Source organism: Condylura cristata, unplaced genomic scaffold (genome assembly GCF_000260355.1).
Source record: "Condylura cristata isolate star-nosed mole 26May11 unplaced genomic scaffold, ConCri1.0 scaffold00011, whole genome shotgun sequence".
NCBI classification, from domain to species: domain Eukaryota; kingdom Metazoa; phylum Chordata; class Mammalia; order Eulipotyphla; family Talpidae; genus Condylura; species Condylura cristata.
Window position 1 is genome coordinate 17,085,643 of NW_004567112.1, and position 14,211 is coordinate 17,099,853.

General features: G+C 37.9%; 1 protein-coding gene and 1 pseudogene across 1 annotated transcript in view; one reads left to right on the plus strand and one right to left on the minus strand.

Moving 5' to 3' along the window:
* Positions 1 to 14,211, plus strand: part of LOC101627384 (chromosome unknown open reading frame, human C10orf76) — a 167,012-nt gene that overhangs the window by 8,689 nt on the left and 144,112 nt on the right. Inside the window, exons 2-8 of the mRNA XM_004680499.2 lie at positions 6,082 to 6,194; positions 7,304 to 7,360; positions 7,468 to 7,614; positions 9,351 to 9,458; positions 12,213 to 12,305; positions 13,041 to 13,115; positions 13,234 to 13,320. Coding sequence (XP_004680556.1) covers positions 6,093 to 6,194; positions 7,304 to 7,360; positions 7,468 to 7,614; positions 9,351 to 9,458; positions 12,213 to 12,305; positions 13,041 to 13,115; positions 13,234 to 13,320 — 669 coding nt within the window. The 5' untranslated portion in view covers positions 6,082 to 6,092. The remainder of the gene's footprint in view (positions 1 to 6,081; positions 6,195 to 7,303; positions 7,361 to 7,467; positions 7,615 to 9,350; positions 9,459 to 12,212; positions 12,306 to 13,040; positions 13,116 to 13,233; positions 13,321 to 14,211) is intronic.
* Positions 9,865 to 11,557, minus strand: LOC105853489 (annotated as a pseudogene).

The following is a 14,211-nucleotide window of genomic DNA, read 5'->3' on the forward strand; positions in this document are numbered from 1 at the left end:
TTTAAAGAGTAAGTTTATTAGAAAGAGACAGAAGAGGAAAAGATACTTACATAGTTACAAGCTTCCTGCCCTGCTCCTGAAGGGATAGGTTTGCAGAGAGAGATACCTGCATGGTTGCAGGTAGGCAGCCTTAGGAGAGCGGCCTAAACTGAGGGAGGTCAGTGCAGAGAAGTCCCAGTATGGTTCAGGTCACAGACAGGCAGGGGGCTGCTGCCCTGCAAAGGGTAAGAGTGGTTGGAAAGAAACACCTGCATAGATGGGCAGAGTACTGGTGCTAGGTGCTGGTGGAGAGACTGCCCTGATATAGACAGCTTCTCTTTGGGAGGGGCACATTCCTTGTGGGCACACATAAGTTTTTATGAATTTTCCTGCTTGCTCCTTCCGTTTTTTGTCCTTTCTTTAATATACTGGTTGAAATGTTTTTGAATGTTATTCTTGACATTTTTATAATAATCATTCTAACCCGTGTGAGGTGAAATCTTGTAATTTTAAAACAAGATTTATTTATAACAAAAATAATGAACAACCATATACCAGAGACATTCTGTGGGGGTGGAGTGGGGAATGGGATCAAAAATGGGGGGGGGGGAAGGGAGGGAAATGCACGGGACTATGGTGGTGGCACAGGGGTGATTTGGTGATGGGAAACCCTCGGGGATTACAATCGAGATGGAAAAAAAAATGTGCAAAATGATGTAAAAATAAACTTTGTAATAAATAAAATAAAAAAAAAAAACAAAAAAAACAAGATTTATTTATTTATGCACATAAGAACTGGAATAGGCCAGAGGTGTTGTATATGTGTGTGTGACAGAAAGAGAGAGGATTCACTGGAGAAAGAGTGGGTAGCAGAACAGGCAGATGTACTGAATTACCCAGATGTACTGCTGAGGGGAGCAGCAAGGGAGATAGAAGAGGTCTTCTGTGCCATGTGAGTCAGCTCCCTGGCCTCATGAGGCAGTGGCTGGCCATAGCTTGATAGTGCTGTCTTTAACTCCTACACCTCAGGAAGGCCCCTTGTTTAATTTTGATTTTGATTTCCCTAATGATAAAACTATTTAGAGTATCTTTTCATGTGTTTGTTGGCTATTTGGATAGCCTTCTTGGGTGAAAAGTCTATTTTGATCTTTGTCCTTTTTTAAATCTGGCTGTATCTTTTTTGGATTGTATTAAATGCTTATATATTTTGGATGATATATGGTTTGTACATACCTTCTCTCATTCAGTAGGCTGCCCTTTTGTTTTAACAATAATTTATTTTGCTTTGCAGAAACTCTTTAGTTTGCTGTATTGATAGCTCCATTTGTTTCTATTTGTTTTGTTTCTCTGGGAACCCATAAAGACATCACTATACTGATGTCAGAGATCTTTTTGCCTATGCTTCTTTGTGTTTTATGGGTTCAGATCTTATATGCAAGACTTTAATCCATTTACAGTTGATTTTAAATTTGGTATAAGATATAGCTTCATTTTTTTACATGTGGCTGTCCAGTTTTCTCAGTGCCATTTATTGAAGAGCTTTTCCTTCTCCATTATATGCTCTTGCCTCTTTTGTCATAAACTAATTGTGTATGTGTGGCCTTTTTCTTGCCTCTAAGTTATATCCTGTTGATCAGTGTGCCTGTTTTTAATCACTAGATTTAATCACTAGATCAAAACTTTACTGTTTTGATTACTGTTGTTTTGTAGTATAGTTTGAGGCCATTTTGTTATTTTTTTCCTCAGGATTAAAAAAAATATTTTAAAAGTTGGGCCCTCCAATGGGTTAAAGTACAGCATTAGAAAGTGCTCTGAAGCCACTACAGCATAAGTTTGATTCCTGGCCAGGGAGGTGACCCATATGGCGTGGCACACCTTTCCTGACCTGCCTGTTGTTCCCCTCAGCAGTGTATTTCAGTTAATCTCTGTTCCCCATTCTGTCTCTGGTAAATCCTCTCTCCCTCTGCACCTCTGGCTTGTACCCCAGTTCTTGTATGCATAAATAAATAAATATTTAAAAATATATTTTAAATGTACAGGTTAATTAGGAAAAGGAGAAAGAAAAGTGGTGCTTGCTGTAGGTAGGCAGGACAGCAGCTGCTACAACTGCTTTGCAAAGGAAAAAGCTTTTTGAAAAGAAATGCCTGCATAATCATAGGCATGCAGGAGTGCTACCTTCCTCAGGATTGTCCTGGCTATTCAAGGTCTTTTGTGGTTTTATGTCAATTTTAGGATTTTTGTTTTTGGATTCTGTATCTGTGAAGAATGCCATTGAGATCTTACTAGAGATTGTATTAAATCTGTTTATTGCTTTAGGTGGAATTACCATTTTGATAATATCGGTCTCTGATACATGAACACAGAATGTCTTTCCAATTCTTTGTGTTTTTATTTTCTTTTGATAGTGGTTTATAGTTTTCAGTGTACAATACCCAGAGTTTTTACAAATTAATTGTAGTTAACTTGGAAATTGGAGTCCATTTCTGTTAAGTGAATTTTCTAATACTGGAATTTGCATATATTGTGTTCAAGAAAGCAGTACATTCAATTAATGGCTAAGTATAACTAAAATTCCTTGTATATTAGACATGAAAGAGTTTTTTGCTTTAGGTTTTAAAAGTCTCGATATTTGGCTACTTCATCCTTTCGGATTGTGAAGTGATGTGCATTTAAGGAGTATAGGGTTAAGATACAGTTTTTGAAAAGTTGTATGACTTGGACCTTTCAGAGAGAAGTTGTGCTGCAAGTCATGGGACCAGCAGGTCCTGAGCTTTAGGAATAAAAGACTTCATTGATTTACCATTCAGTTGGGGGGCAGTTTGGAACCATTCCGAAGTTTGATAGTAGATGAAATTACTGTTGAAAAGTTACCTGATTCTTTTTTATACTTTGTCTACTGTGTCTCATTTCTGAGAAACTCTGTTAAAATCTATGATGAATAACTTTTCTGTGGGGTTACTGTGATCTGTATTTGCTTTCTTACCATAAAAATTAAAAAACCTTGTCAGCAGAGATCATGGCACAGTCATAAAATGCTGCTTTCTTTTCTTCATTATGCCTAACTGCCCCTCAGCTAGTGATCATTCTGCCAGTAGAACTGTGAAATGAAAGAAAGGATTAAGAAAATGTAAACATGTTACATTCACATTATGGATGTACTGCAATTTACTATTCTGTCATTCAAATATTTTGCTTTCAAATTTAGGAGAGCAAGCTTAATTTCTGAGACACTCCCTCTTCAAAGAAAAAAAAAACAAAAAAAGCTTTTGTAAGAGCTCTATATTTCTTAGAGTCCACCACCCTAGAAACACTTGTTTTGCTGTGTTCCATGCATAGAGGTGTTGGCAGGAGGAGACCCTGAATTTGGTATCTGGTCAGATCTCAGATAGCTTGAGTGGTAAATTCCAGTTGCTTGAGGTGATGACAGAGAGTAATGAGTTGATGCCAATGGTTGAATTCCTCCCCTGCTCTGAGTGGAAGTAGAATGATGAAAAGAATTTAATTTCTTAGGAAATTTGGCACTTTGGATTGGAATTGTTTTCTACTACTAGCCTATTCCTTTTTGCTTATTAGAAAGTATTGATTCTGAAATAGAGAAAGTGAGTTTATTAGATTTGGGTTGGGCATTGATTAGCTGTAATCCAATTATAAATCCTCAGAGGAGGACGTTTGTAAACATGCTTTCCCACCCAGGAACCTGGTTCCTGCTATTCCCCTAATCAACTGGTTGAAGCTGAGCAAACAGAAGATCTATATGTGCTAAGCTTAGAATTGCATTATTTTTGATTTATTTTGATAGGGTCCTCTTGATTTCCAATTTATTTTCCCTTGATAAGGACATCTTCCTCTTGACAGTCTGTTTAAAAGACACAGCAATGTTTTGAACTAAAGGTATATTTCATGCTTTGAGGGAAAGCTATGATCAATATAGTGTAAATTGCCCAAAAGAATCCTCTTTGTTGATAATTTTTCCTTCAGTTTTCTCTGAGCTGTCATAGAATTTGATGGCTTAGTGAGGCCTCAATGGAGATAGGCCTATCTTTATTTAAATAGGGCTTTTTTTCTTCTTTTTTAATAATACAATAGTTTATTTATTTTTTGTCCATCATATTTATTTATTTATTTATTTTTAAATTAATATAACAGTTTATTTTTACATCATTTTGTACTTTTTTTTTTCATCTCAATTGTAATCCCCATGGGTTTCCCATCACCAAATCACTGGTGTGCGATCACCATAGTCCCGAGCTCTTCCCCCCCGGCTGTTTTTGATCCCATTCCCCACTCTACCCCCACAAAATGTCTCTGGTATATGGCTGTACATTATTCTTATTATTTTCTCGCCTGGTCCATTATACTCCTGCTATGAGCGAAACCATCTGGTATTTTTCTTTCTCTTTCTGGCTTATCTCACTAAGCATGATCTTTTCCAGCTCCATCCAAGTTGCTGCAAAAGACATGTGTTTCTTTTTTTTTTTTTTGGTTGCTGAATAATATTGCATTGTGTATATGTACCACATCTTTTTAATCCAGTCATCTACTTTTGGGTTTTTTTTTTTTTTTAACACCACCCCTTTCCTATATTTCAGAATCATTCAGTGATGAACATGCACTGAGCAATTATCATGAGTCACATGCTTATAGACAAAATGTAAGATGTAGTTCCTGGACTAAAGATGCTTAATCTCTAGTTGGGAAATTTTCTGTTTTGGTTATTTACTCAAATAACCAAAATCTCCTTTTTGGCTATACATATTCAAGACAGTCAGTGTTTGAAATTAATCTTTTGGTTTACTGGATGCATCTATTCTTTAAACAAAATTTTGATTAGAAATAAAGTTTTCCAAAAGTCTTTGAACAAAATTAATTTTATTCTGTTGTTTTAGATATTTCTGGAAGTAAAATCAGGCTCCTTGCAACCTCTCATACTTGCCAATGCATGAGATTAGGTTTCACAACTAGGGACTAGAATATAGAAAGAGGAATTTTGTCAATAATAGAAAGACTGTAGAAAAACAAGGTAATAAGTATAAATCCATAGGGGAGACTTGTGGCATTTCTAGTTCATACTTCAAAAAAATGCGAATTCTTTGAAGCAAGATGGAAAATTTTGGGCATGATTCATGGAACTACTTTGATAATTGAAAAATACACAAGTTTGATCTTTAGTAGTGTTAGAAATATATATAAGTTTGAAAGGAATATATTGTTATATTCAGTTATTTTGAAATCAAATTTAATTTTTGGCCATTTTAACTGTTGTTTTCTGCCTTGGGTCTCTTTCTGGAGGAATTTTTGAAGACAGTCAAGTGCAGTGTGATTTATGAGGCAGTGAAGGCCAAGTACTTTGCTGTGACGAGGACTCTACTTTCTTTGGGGAAATCAATGGAGCACATCAGTCTGCAGCACACTTCCTGCCTTAATGGGCCTAAGCTCGATCAATACGTGGAATTTAACTTCACCATCAGTCTATGGGCAGTGTGTGCTTTGTGGCCTTTCTTCCATCAACCTTAAATATATAGCCAGGCCCATTATAGATGGAGCTAGTTATACTTTCCTGCTTGGTTTGGATTTTCTTCAAGCCATTCCACTGGCATGTTTTAAGGATGTAAAATGTGTTGTGCTGTAGGCCAACTAATGATTTAAACCTTGACATTACCTGATGGGGAGGAGGTGTTGGAGACACAAATTCTGTAGCACAGTTATTTATCATTTTTTTCTTCCTAAAAAATTTCCCATTGAGAGGTATTTTTTTTTTTTTAAGATTTATTTGTTTATGCATACTGAGGTACAGGCCAGAGATGGGGTGGTGGTGGTGAGAAGATTTACTAGAGACAGAATGGGGAGCAGAATAGGCAGGTTGACTGAAATACACTGCTGAGGGGAGCAGCAGGCAGGTCAGGAGAGGCCTGCCATGCCATGTGAGTTAGCTCCCTGGCTGGGGAGCGAACTCATGCTGTGGTTGCTGTGGACAGCTTCATTGTGTTGAACTTTAAACTCGTTGCACCATAGGAGAGAGCCCTCATTGAGCGGTGTTTAGAGAGACTCTCCAGAATGCTTGAAAAACATTTCTAGCACTGATTGTGAACTTTCTTTTCACAGATTCTCTCACCATGGCACAGGTAGAGAAACGAGGGGGTTTGCTCCGGAAGTCCTCAGCCTCCAAAAAACCCCTCAAGGAGAAAGTAGTGCTGATGTATGATGAGATCTTTATGGTAAGGCCTGAAGCCCTGAGTTCTCAGCTTGACTCCTTAGTTTCTTGTTCCAAAATGAGAATAATGTTACCTCTGCCGGTTCTTCAGAGGGTGAGATATAGAAATGAGGATGAGAATAAACTTTTTCCCTGATAGGAATTATGATCATGTGTTAATGAACATAGATCATTATTATATTATTTTTATAATTTGCCATGAGCTGGGTAAAAAGGGGAAAAATGAATTTTTTAAAAAAAGATTTATCTTTTGGGGCCTCTCTGGTGGCACAAGGGGTTAAAGACACAGCACTATTAAGCTATCGACAGCCACTGCAGTAGAAGTTTGATCCCCAGCCAGTGAGCTAACCCTCTGGTCCAGCCGACCTCTCCTGACCGCCTCCTGATCCCCTCAGAAGTGTATTTCCGTACATCTGCCTGTTCTGCTCCCCAGTCCGTCTCTGGTGAGCCCCTTTGCCCCCCACACCTGCTTGAGTGAGCAGTGAGGATGGGAAATGCTAGTTTTATTAGTCTCCTGATTTTCATGTATCAATAACAAAATGACACTGAAATTCTGTGCACTGTCATTTAGCTCTCAGTGCAGAGAATCTATGTCCATGCAGAATGTCTTCCACTTGGGGGAAGGAAAACCCAAAACTATTGTACTCTTTCCCATTATAGCAGTTTAAAATGACCAAGTTTTTTTTTTTTTTTTTTTTTAAAGATTGATTTATTTATGCATACAAGAACTGAGGTACAGGCCAGAGGGATGTGTGTGTGTGTGTGGGGGGGCAGGGTTGAGAGGATTCACCAGAGACAGAGTGGGAAGCAGAACAAGAGGATCTACTGAAATACACTACTGAGGGGAGCAGTGGATGGTCAGTAGAGGTCTGCCAGGCCATGTGGGTTACTTCCCTGACCAGGGACCGAACTCGTGCTTCAGTGGCTGCGGATAGCTTCACAGTGCTGCACTTTAACCCATTGTGCCACCAGAGAGGGCCCATGACCAAGTATTTTCAAAGTTAATTTTGAAAGGTAAGATTGATTATATGTGATTATGTGTACTTTTCAAATGTATTCTTAATGCTTTGGTGTTAGCTGGGGATGTTGAACCTGCTTATCTTCTGGTTTCAGACAGAGGACCCTAGTAAGTACAGTCCTCGATTTTGGGAAGAGCTCTTCCTCATGAAGGTAAGAGTTGTTGCTATCAATGAATTTTCCTGGCAGCTGAATTTGCCTCCTTATCTGTTCGAAGTGTCACTAAAACTGCACTCAGGTCCTTATTGTTTGTTTGGCAGGTGAATTTAGAATATCTAGAAGGCAAGCTGGAATCTCTTGATGGGGAGGAGTTAATGAAGATCAAGGACAATATCAATTGCTTATTTCAACACTGCATACAGGCTCTGGGAGAGGAACATCCAATTCGAGTTGTTAATGCATTGCAGGTACAAGGCTGGGAGACTGGAAAGTCTTGTTTAATAGGAGGAAGGAATTATAATACATCTGTGGGAATGTGAGGAACCTAGAATTTCCCTAGGTATGAGGGTTTTCTTTCTTTTTGTTGTTTAAAGATTTATTTTTATTTATTTATGCATATAAGAACTGGAGTACAGGCCAGAGGTACGGGGAGTGAGAGGATTCACCAGAGAGTAGGGAGCAGAATAGGCAGATCCACTGAAACACACTGCTGAGGGGGGCAGTGAGGGGACTGTCCCATGTGGGTCAGTTCCCTGACCGGGTATTGAACTCCTGTTGTAGTGGGTGCTGATAGCTTGATAGTGCTGAGAGTTAATTCCTTGGGCCACCAGGGAAGCCCCGCATGATGGTTTTCTTTTTCTTTGTTTTTTTTTTTTTTAAAGTAATTTCATATGGCATAGCCATCTTCCTGGTTAAACAAAGTAATGCTTATAATAACAGTCTTGTCCATTTGTAGGACTTGATCTAATGTCAAGGCAGATTGCTTGGTAGAATACTTATTATTACTTGAGGAAAGGAAGAGATAGAGTAGAAACTGAGGCAAGGATGCATCATCTATAAAATAAATCAGAAGATAGTACTATTGTATTTTCTTATTCAATCAGGAGTTTTTAATTTGAGACTTTGGAGGGTTTTTTACTCCCTAAAATTATATGTAATATCTGTGTATATGTACATTTTTTATGTTTGTTCAAAAAGGTCTGTAACTAAAACATTTAAGAATCAGTATTGTTAATGCCAAGTGGCATGATCAAGGTGAAGATTCTTTCAGTGACAGTTTCATGAATTACTGTTTATGTTCTGTACAATGTGGGGATGTCTGATAGGCTTTTGAAGGCAAAAGCCTTGAAAGTTTCATTCAATACTTTGTTTCTTGTGTATAAACAGTGTCTAGCAAATAGAACTATAGAAATCAGTTTTTTTAATGAATGATAAACAAAATTCCAAAGTTTATCATCTAGTAGCCGTTGTGTAGCCTAAATTGAGCTGAGTACCTGAGGTTAGTGATTGGAGAATCCATGACAGCATAAAGGATTACATTTCTAATTTATTCGATTTGCAGATTACTTCATGAGCCCTAGTTTTCTCATCTGTAGTATAGAGAAATTACTTCTTGAGCTGATGCCCCAGAAAGAAGAACCATGCTTATCCTGGAGCCTTGTTAACCTTTGTTATACTGAGTTCCACATTTTGACCTCCAAAGTTGCAGGGATGCATTGAAAGTTGGAAATTACACTTCCATTAATTGTGGTGGTTTACACTGGGGGCATGTGTTATAAACTGTTTAGTTTAATGGAAATAAATTGGCATGAAGCCTTTTGGGATTTTGTAGTTATGTTAAAATAATTATTAGAAATGATAAACTCTGAATCTTAAAACATATATAAATAAAGGAAAACTTCCACCAGTCTCATGTTTCAAACTCAAGATTTATTTATTTTTTTAAATATTACTTTCTAGTCTTTGTCTGCAGTGCACTTTTTTAAGAGGATGACCAAAACAAACAAAGGATAATGATAGTTTCAGTTGTTATTTGTTTATAATTTCTGGATTTGGCACAGATTAAGACTTAGACTGTCTCAGAATAATAGAACACTCGAATGTAAGAAAGAAGGAGTTTCTGAAGTTGCAATGAGTTTATAGGTCCAGTGCCCTTCTCATTTTGAGACTGCTTTTCTAGAAAGAATTCTTTTCTTTTCTGCAGACCTTGTGTGCTCTCATTCGAGGAGTCCATCAGAAAAATAAGTCTACGTCTGGGTTTGACATTATTAACATGCTCATGGGTTTTGACAAGGCGGAGCTGTGTATGAAGGTGAGGTATAAACAGCAACTGTGTGTATGCTGGTTGGCTTCTGACGGCAGCTTAAGGATTCCATGTGCAGACAGACATAATAAAGGATTTAGACACATAGATACACATGATTGAATGGGGCCTTGAATTTGGTTTTTATTTTACAGATTTGGTTTATCTGAGTAAAGGAATATTTGAAATTCAAATTTGAATTGAGGCATACTTTCTCTGCAGAATAAAGGCTAGCAGTGTATTTTATAATATATACCATGTGATCATTGTTTTTTCATATGCTTATGAAGTAACAAATTAATAATACAAGGTAACTTTAGTTTTAAACAGTTGAGCTTGCTTATTTAACACAGTGACTTTGATTTTATCAGATTTTTTTGTTGTTAGTTGATTTCTTCTATTAACCCCTATGCAATTACTTGTCTTCTGGTTTGTTTAAACAATAGGTCAGACAACATTTACCACAACGTTTGTCAGAGTGGCTGGCCATAAAAATGCTAACACCACATTCCTCTGATGGGCACTTCTAATGAAGGCAATGATTTTACCACTCTCATCCACCTTATATGTCAGGACAGCCAGCCTATCCTTTTTTCTTACATTTATTTTTCTTGGGAGAGGTGTGAGACTTCTTTATTTTCTCAGCACCACCACACAGCCTTAAGATAAGCTGAAACTCCTTTTTCTTCTTTATTCATTCTCTGTAAGAATGGGGACACCTGTCTTCATAGTTCCTTAATCTGGAAACCCAGGAGTCCTCCTTGATTCTTTCCTTTCCCTCATGTTTCATATCTATGGTCACCAAGCTCAGTTCATTTTATCTCAGCTCATAATTCTCAGACCTTTCTTTTTCCCCCCTGACTGTCTGTATCCCTGTTATCTCTCACCAGAACTGTTGCAGTGATGCCTTCATTCATTTTTTTGATAAACATTTGTTTGGTTCCTATATGCCAGGCACTAGGGATACAAAGGTAAATAAAAAATGGGCAACTATTTTCAGAAAATTAATAGATTAGTCTTCATTTGTCACCTTTCCTCTAGGCACCATCTTTAAATACGTCACCTGTACCTACCCTACACTTATACTCAAATCTTTTTTGCCTTTAAAACCTCTCATTAGTTTACTGTCACTAACAGGATAAAGATCAAATCCCCTAGTTAACGATATAAGACTTCAAAGATCTGTTCCCTGTTTACTTCAGCAGCCTCATCTGTCACCAATATATGACCCACCCTGAGGCATTCTGCAATAGGTGACTTCTTTGCTAATTTCCTTCCTTCATGTGTTTTTCTGTCATAGTAGCTATTGAATGAAAACTGTACTTATTTTATACTCTAAATGGGCTAAAAATAAGAGAGAATTGGTGACCACTAAAAGTCATTGCCATATTTTTTTCTTAAATGCTTTTGAAGGCACAATTATTATCATATAGTGAGCCTATATATTCGTTGAATTGAACTGAATAGCTTATTTGAATCTTCATTTGCTCTTCCAGCATGTTATATCCTTATTCTTCATTGTTTCTCCTCCTTCATTAATGTAAAATACTGCTTTTCTTCCTACTTCTGTTGTAGCTTCTAAGGGTTTCTTTTTCTTTTATTTTTAAAGATTTATTTATTTTTTTCATATAGGAGCTGGGGTGCAAGCAAGAAGTAGATTGGGGAGATGAGAGGATTCACCAGAAACAGAATGGGGAACAGAATAGGCAGACCCAATGAAATACACTGGGAGCAGTGGGAGAGACTGGAGAGATATAGATGGCACTTGAGCTACAGTGGCTGCTGGTAGCTTCATAGTACTGAGACTAATTCCTTGTGCCAAGGAAGGCCAAGAGAGGCCAGGTTTCATCTTTTGATTACTTTGGATCTATCAATTGGTTGTTAGTACAAATGATAAGCTCCAAGTATACTATTTATCAGCATTGACCAGATGGACACGAACATGCTTTGCTGAACAGTGCATATGGCCAGTAATAGACTGTGGTGATTCTGTCTTCTTTGTTGTCTGTTCAGTGTACCTGCATCAAGTGATATATTCTCTTTATCAAAAACTAATGAAATGTATCGACAGTCATTCAGTTATTACTACTAACCTTGAACTTACCCATATGTTTATGCTAAATTCATTTAATCAAATTTTATTTTAATTACTGTATATTTTTAAACTTATGTACATAATTTAATTTAACTAATATTATTATTTCATTCTAACCTAAAGGTTTATATGAGGATGATAGACTGCAAACATTCATTTGTTTGGGTAGTGTGAATTCTTTATTGTTCTAAAGAATTTTCCCTAAAATAACTAGACTTTAATGTCTGCCTTCTCTCTCCCTAATCTTTTTTTTAGATTTATTATTTATGTATGCATACTAGACATACAAGAACTGGGGTGCAGGACAGAGGTACAGGGAGCAAGATGATTCACCCGAGCAGAGTGGGGAGCAGAACAGGTGGATCTGAGGGGAGCAGTGTGTGAGACAGGAGAGTTCTGCTGCGCATGTAGGTCAGCTCCCTGGGTGGGAATCAAGCTCGTGCTGCAGTGGCTGGTGATAACTTGATAAAGCTGAGACCTAACCCCTGTGCCTCCAGGTAGTCTCTCTCTCTAATCTTGCAAGGCCTAGGCCTCAGGGAATGGTGGTGTTTCTTTGTGTGTGTGTTTTATTGTGTGTTACTCACATTATCCTGTGTAACATAACCCCTCGACAAAGACACAATGGAATTATTTGAAATGGTTTAATACTTAATGGTTCTCTTTCTCAGAACCTGATGGAGAGTTTGGATTCATTGCTTTGTGCAGAAGGTTCTGAAAGTCTGAAGAGTTTATGCCTGAAACTTCTCCTTTGCTTAGTGACTGTAAGTGACCCAGCTATTGGTTTCTTTGTCAAGGATATTAATTGACAGCAAGGACAAAATTATTTGAATATTTCTGGCCAAAGTTAGGCAGTAAAAGAAAATTTTTTACCGAGGTATTCAATGTATAGAGGAAGAAAGTTGTTATATGGTCTTCACTTCCTGGAAGTTGTTCCCTGGAGCAGCTGTTGGCATTTTAACCTGTAGGATCTGTGATATTTATCACTTAAGTGCCATTCGTGGAGAACTACTCTCTTTTTTTGATTTTTAGATTTGTTCCTTCTCTTCTGGTCTTGTTTGAAAACAGTTTTGTGATACTGAATTTTTTTTACTTATTTCTGACTTTTATTATGTAAGTGGAAGCTGTCCTATACCGTTCTATAGGAAGAGGGCAGGGTGTTTCTCTACATCAAGTAGTACTTCCAGGGCTTCCACTCCAGGGCTTCTGAATTTATAAAGTGCTTTCTTTGTACCGGAGGAATGAAACCTAAGAAGCTGTTGAACAAATGCTTTTGTGAGGATATGAGAAATTCAATGATTTAGAAAGTTTTAGCTTCCTGATTTTCTACCCTTCTGGTGTCTGTAAGACTGGTGCTGGCTTCAGGAGTGGTAATGGAAGGTTTAGTAGCTAGTAGAATATTTTAACATTTCTGTTTCTTTTATATGCTAGGGGAGGAGATATACATGAGCTATCAGAGTGCCTCTGTGTAGACTTTAAAAGCCTTTCATTGTATTCAGGTGACAGATAACATCAGCCAGAACACTATCCTGGAGTATGTAATGATCAACAGTATATTTGAAGCAATTTTACAGGTAGGCCAATTCCCTAGTCACTGCTTTCACATTTGGGTAAACCACCTCCATAATTTTCTCTGTCTGCATTCCCAGGAATTAGGAGTTAGCAGTCTCACATTTTTGGTTCTTGTTACAGATACTCTCCCACCCCCCAAGTCGTAGGGAGCATGGGTATGACGCTGTTGTCCTCCTAGCTTTGCTGGTGAACTATAGAAAATATGAGGTAAGGTGGTTCCTTAATAGACATTTGTTAACTTACTATATAATCTTTTCAGTGTAGCCACTCGTAGAGGACTTTGCTTAGTGTAGAAGACAGGTTTCTAGTAAATAATAATATAGGTTATCTTAGATAAACCAAATTCTACAAATCATATATTTAATGGGTCAGGCAGAGGATGTAGCTATTTAAAGGAATCTTGTGCTATAACTTCTAATAAAATGAGTAAATGTCCCTTAATGCAGTAGTTTCTAAACCTGTCTTGTTAGATTCACCTAGGAACTTTTTTTTTAAAGATTTATTTATGTATGTATACAGAACTGGGGTACAGGCCAGAGGTGCAGGGGCGGTGAGAGGATTCACCAGAGACAGAGTGGGGAGCAGAACAGGCTGACTGACAAAGTACACTGCTGAGGGGAGCAGTGGGCAGGTTGTGCCATATGGGTCTCTTCCAGGGTGGGGATCGAACTCATGCTGAAGTGGCTTTAGCTTCTGAGTGCTGTGCTTTAACCCGCTGGGCCACCAGGGAGGGCCCAGATTTATAGATTTTTAAAATGAAGAACAGAACTCAGAGATTTATACTTGGGTTGTTGTGATTCTCTTCATTAGTCAGAAAAGAAAGGAGCTAGCTTGGGGGAGACCAGGGACCTCACTGAGAGTTGTTTTGGAAGAACAGGGAGCCCTTGAACCTAAAGATGAGGAGCTGCATTGGGCAGCCTGGCTTTTTCACTCATAGGTGACAGTGCTGTGAGAGGTGGGCCACATGGAGGGAGGGTTTTAATTTCATTTTTAAAAAGATCTATTTATTTATGCACACAAAAACTGGGGTACAGGCCAGAGGTGTAGGGATGAGAGGATTCACCAGAGACAAAGTGGGGAGCAGAACAGGCAGATGGA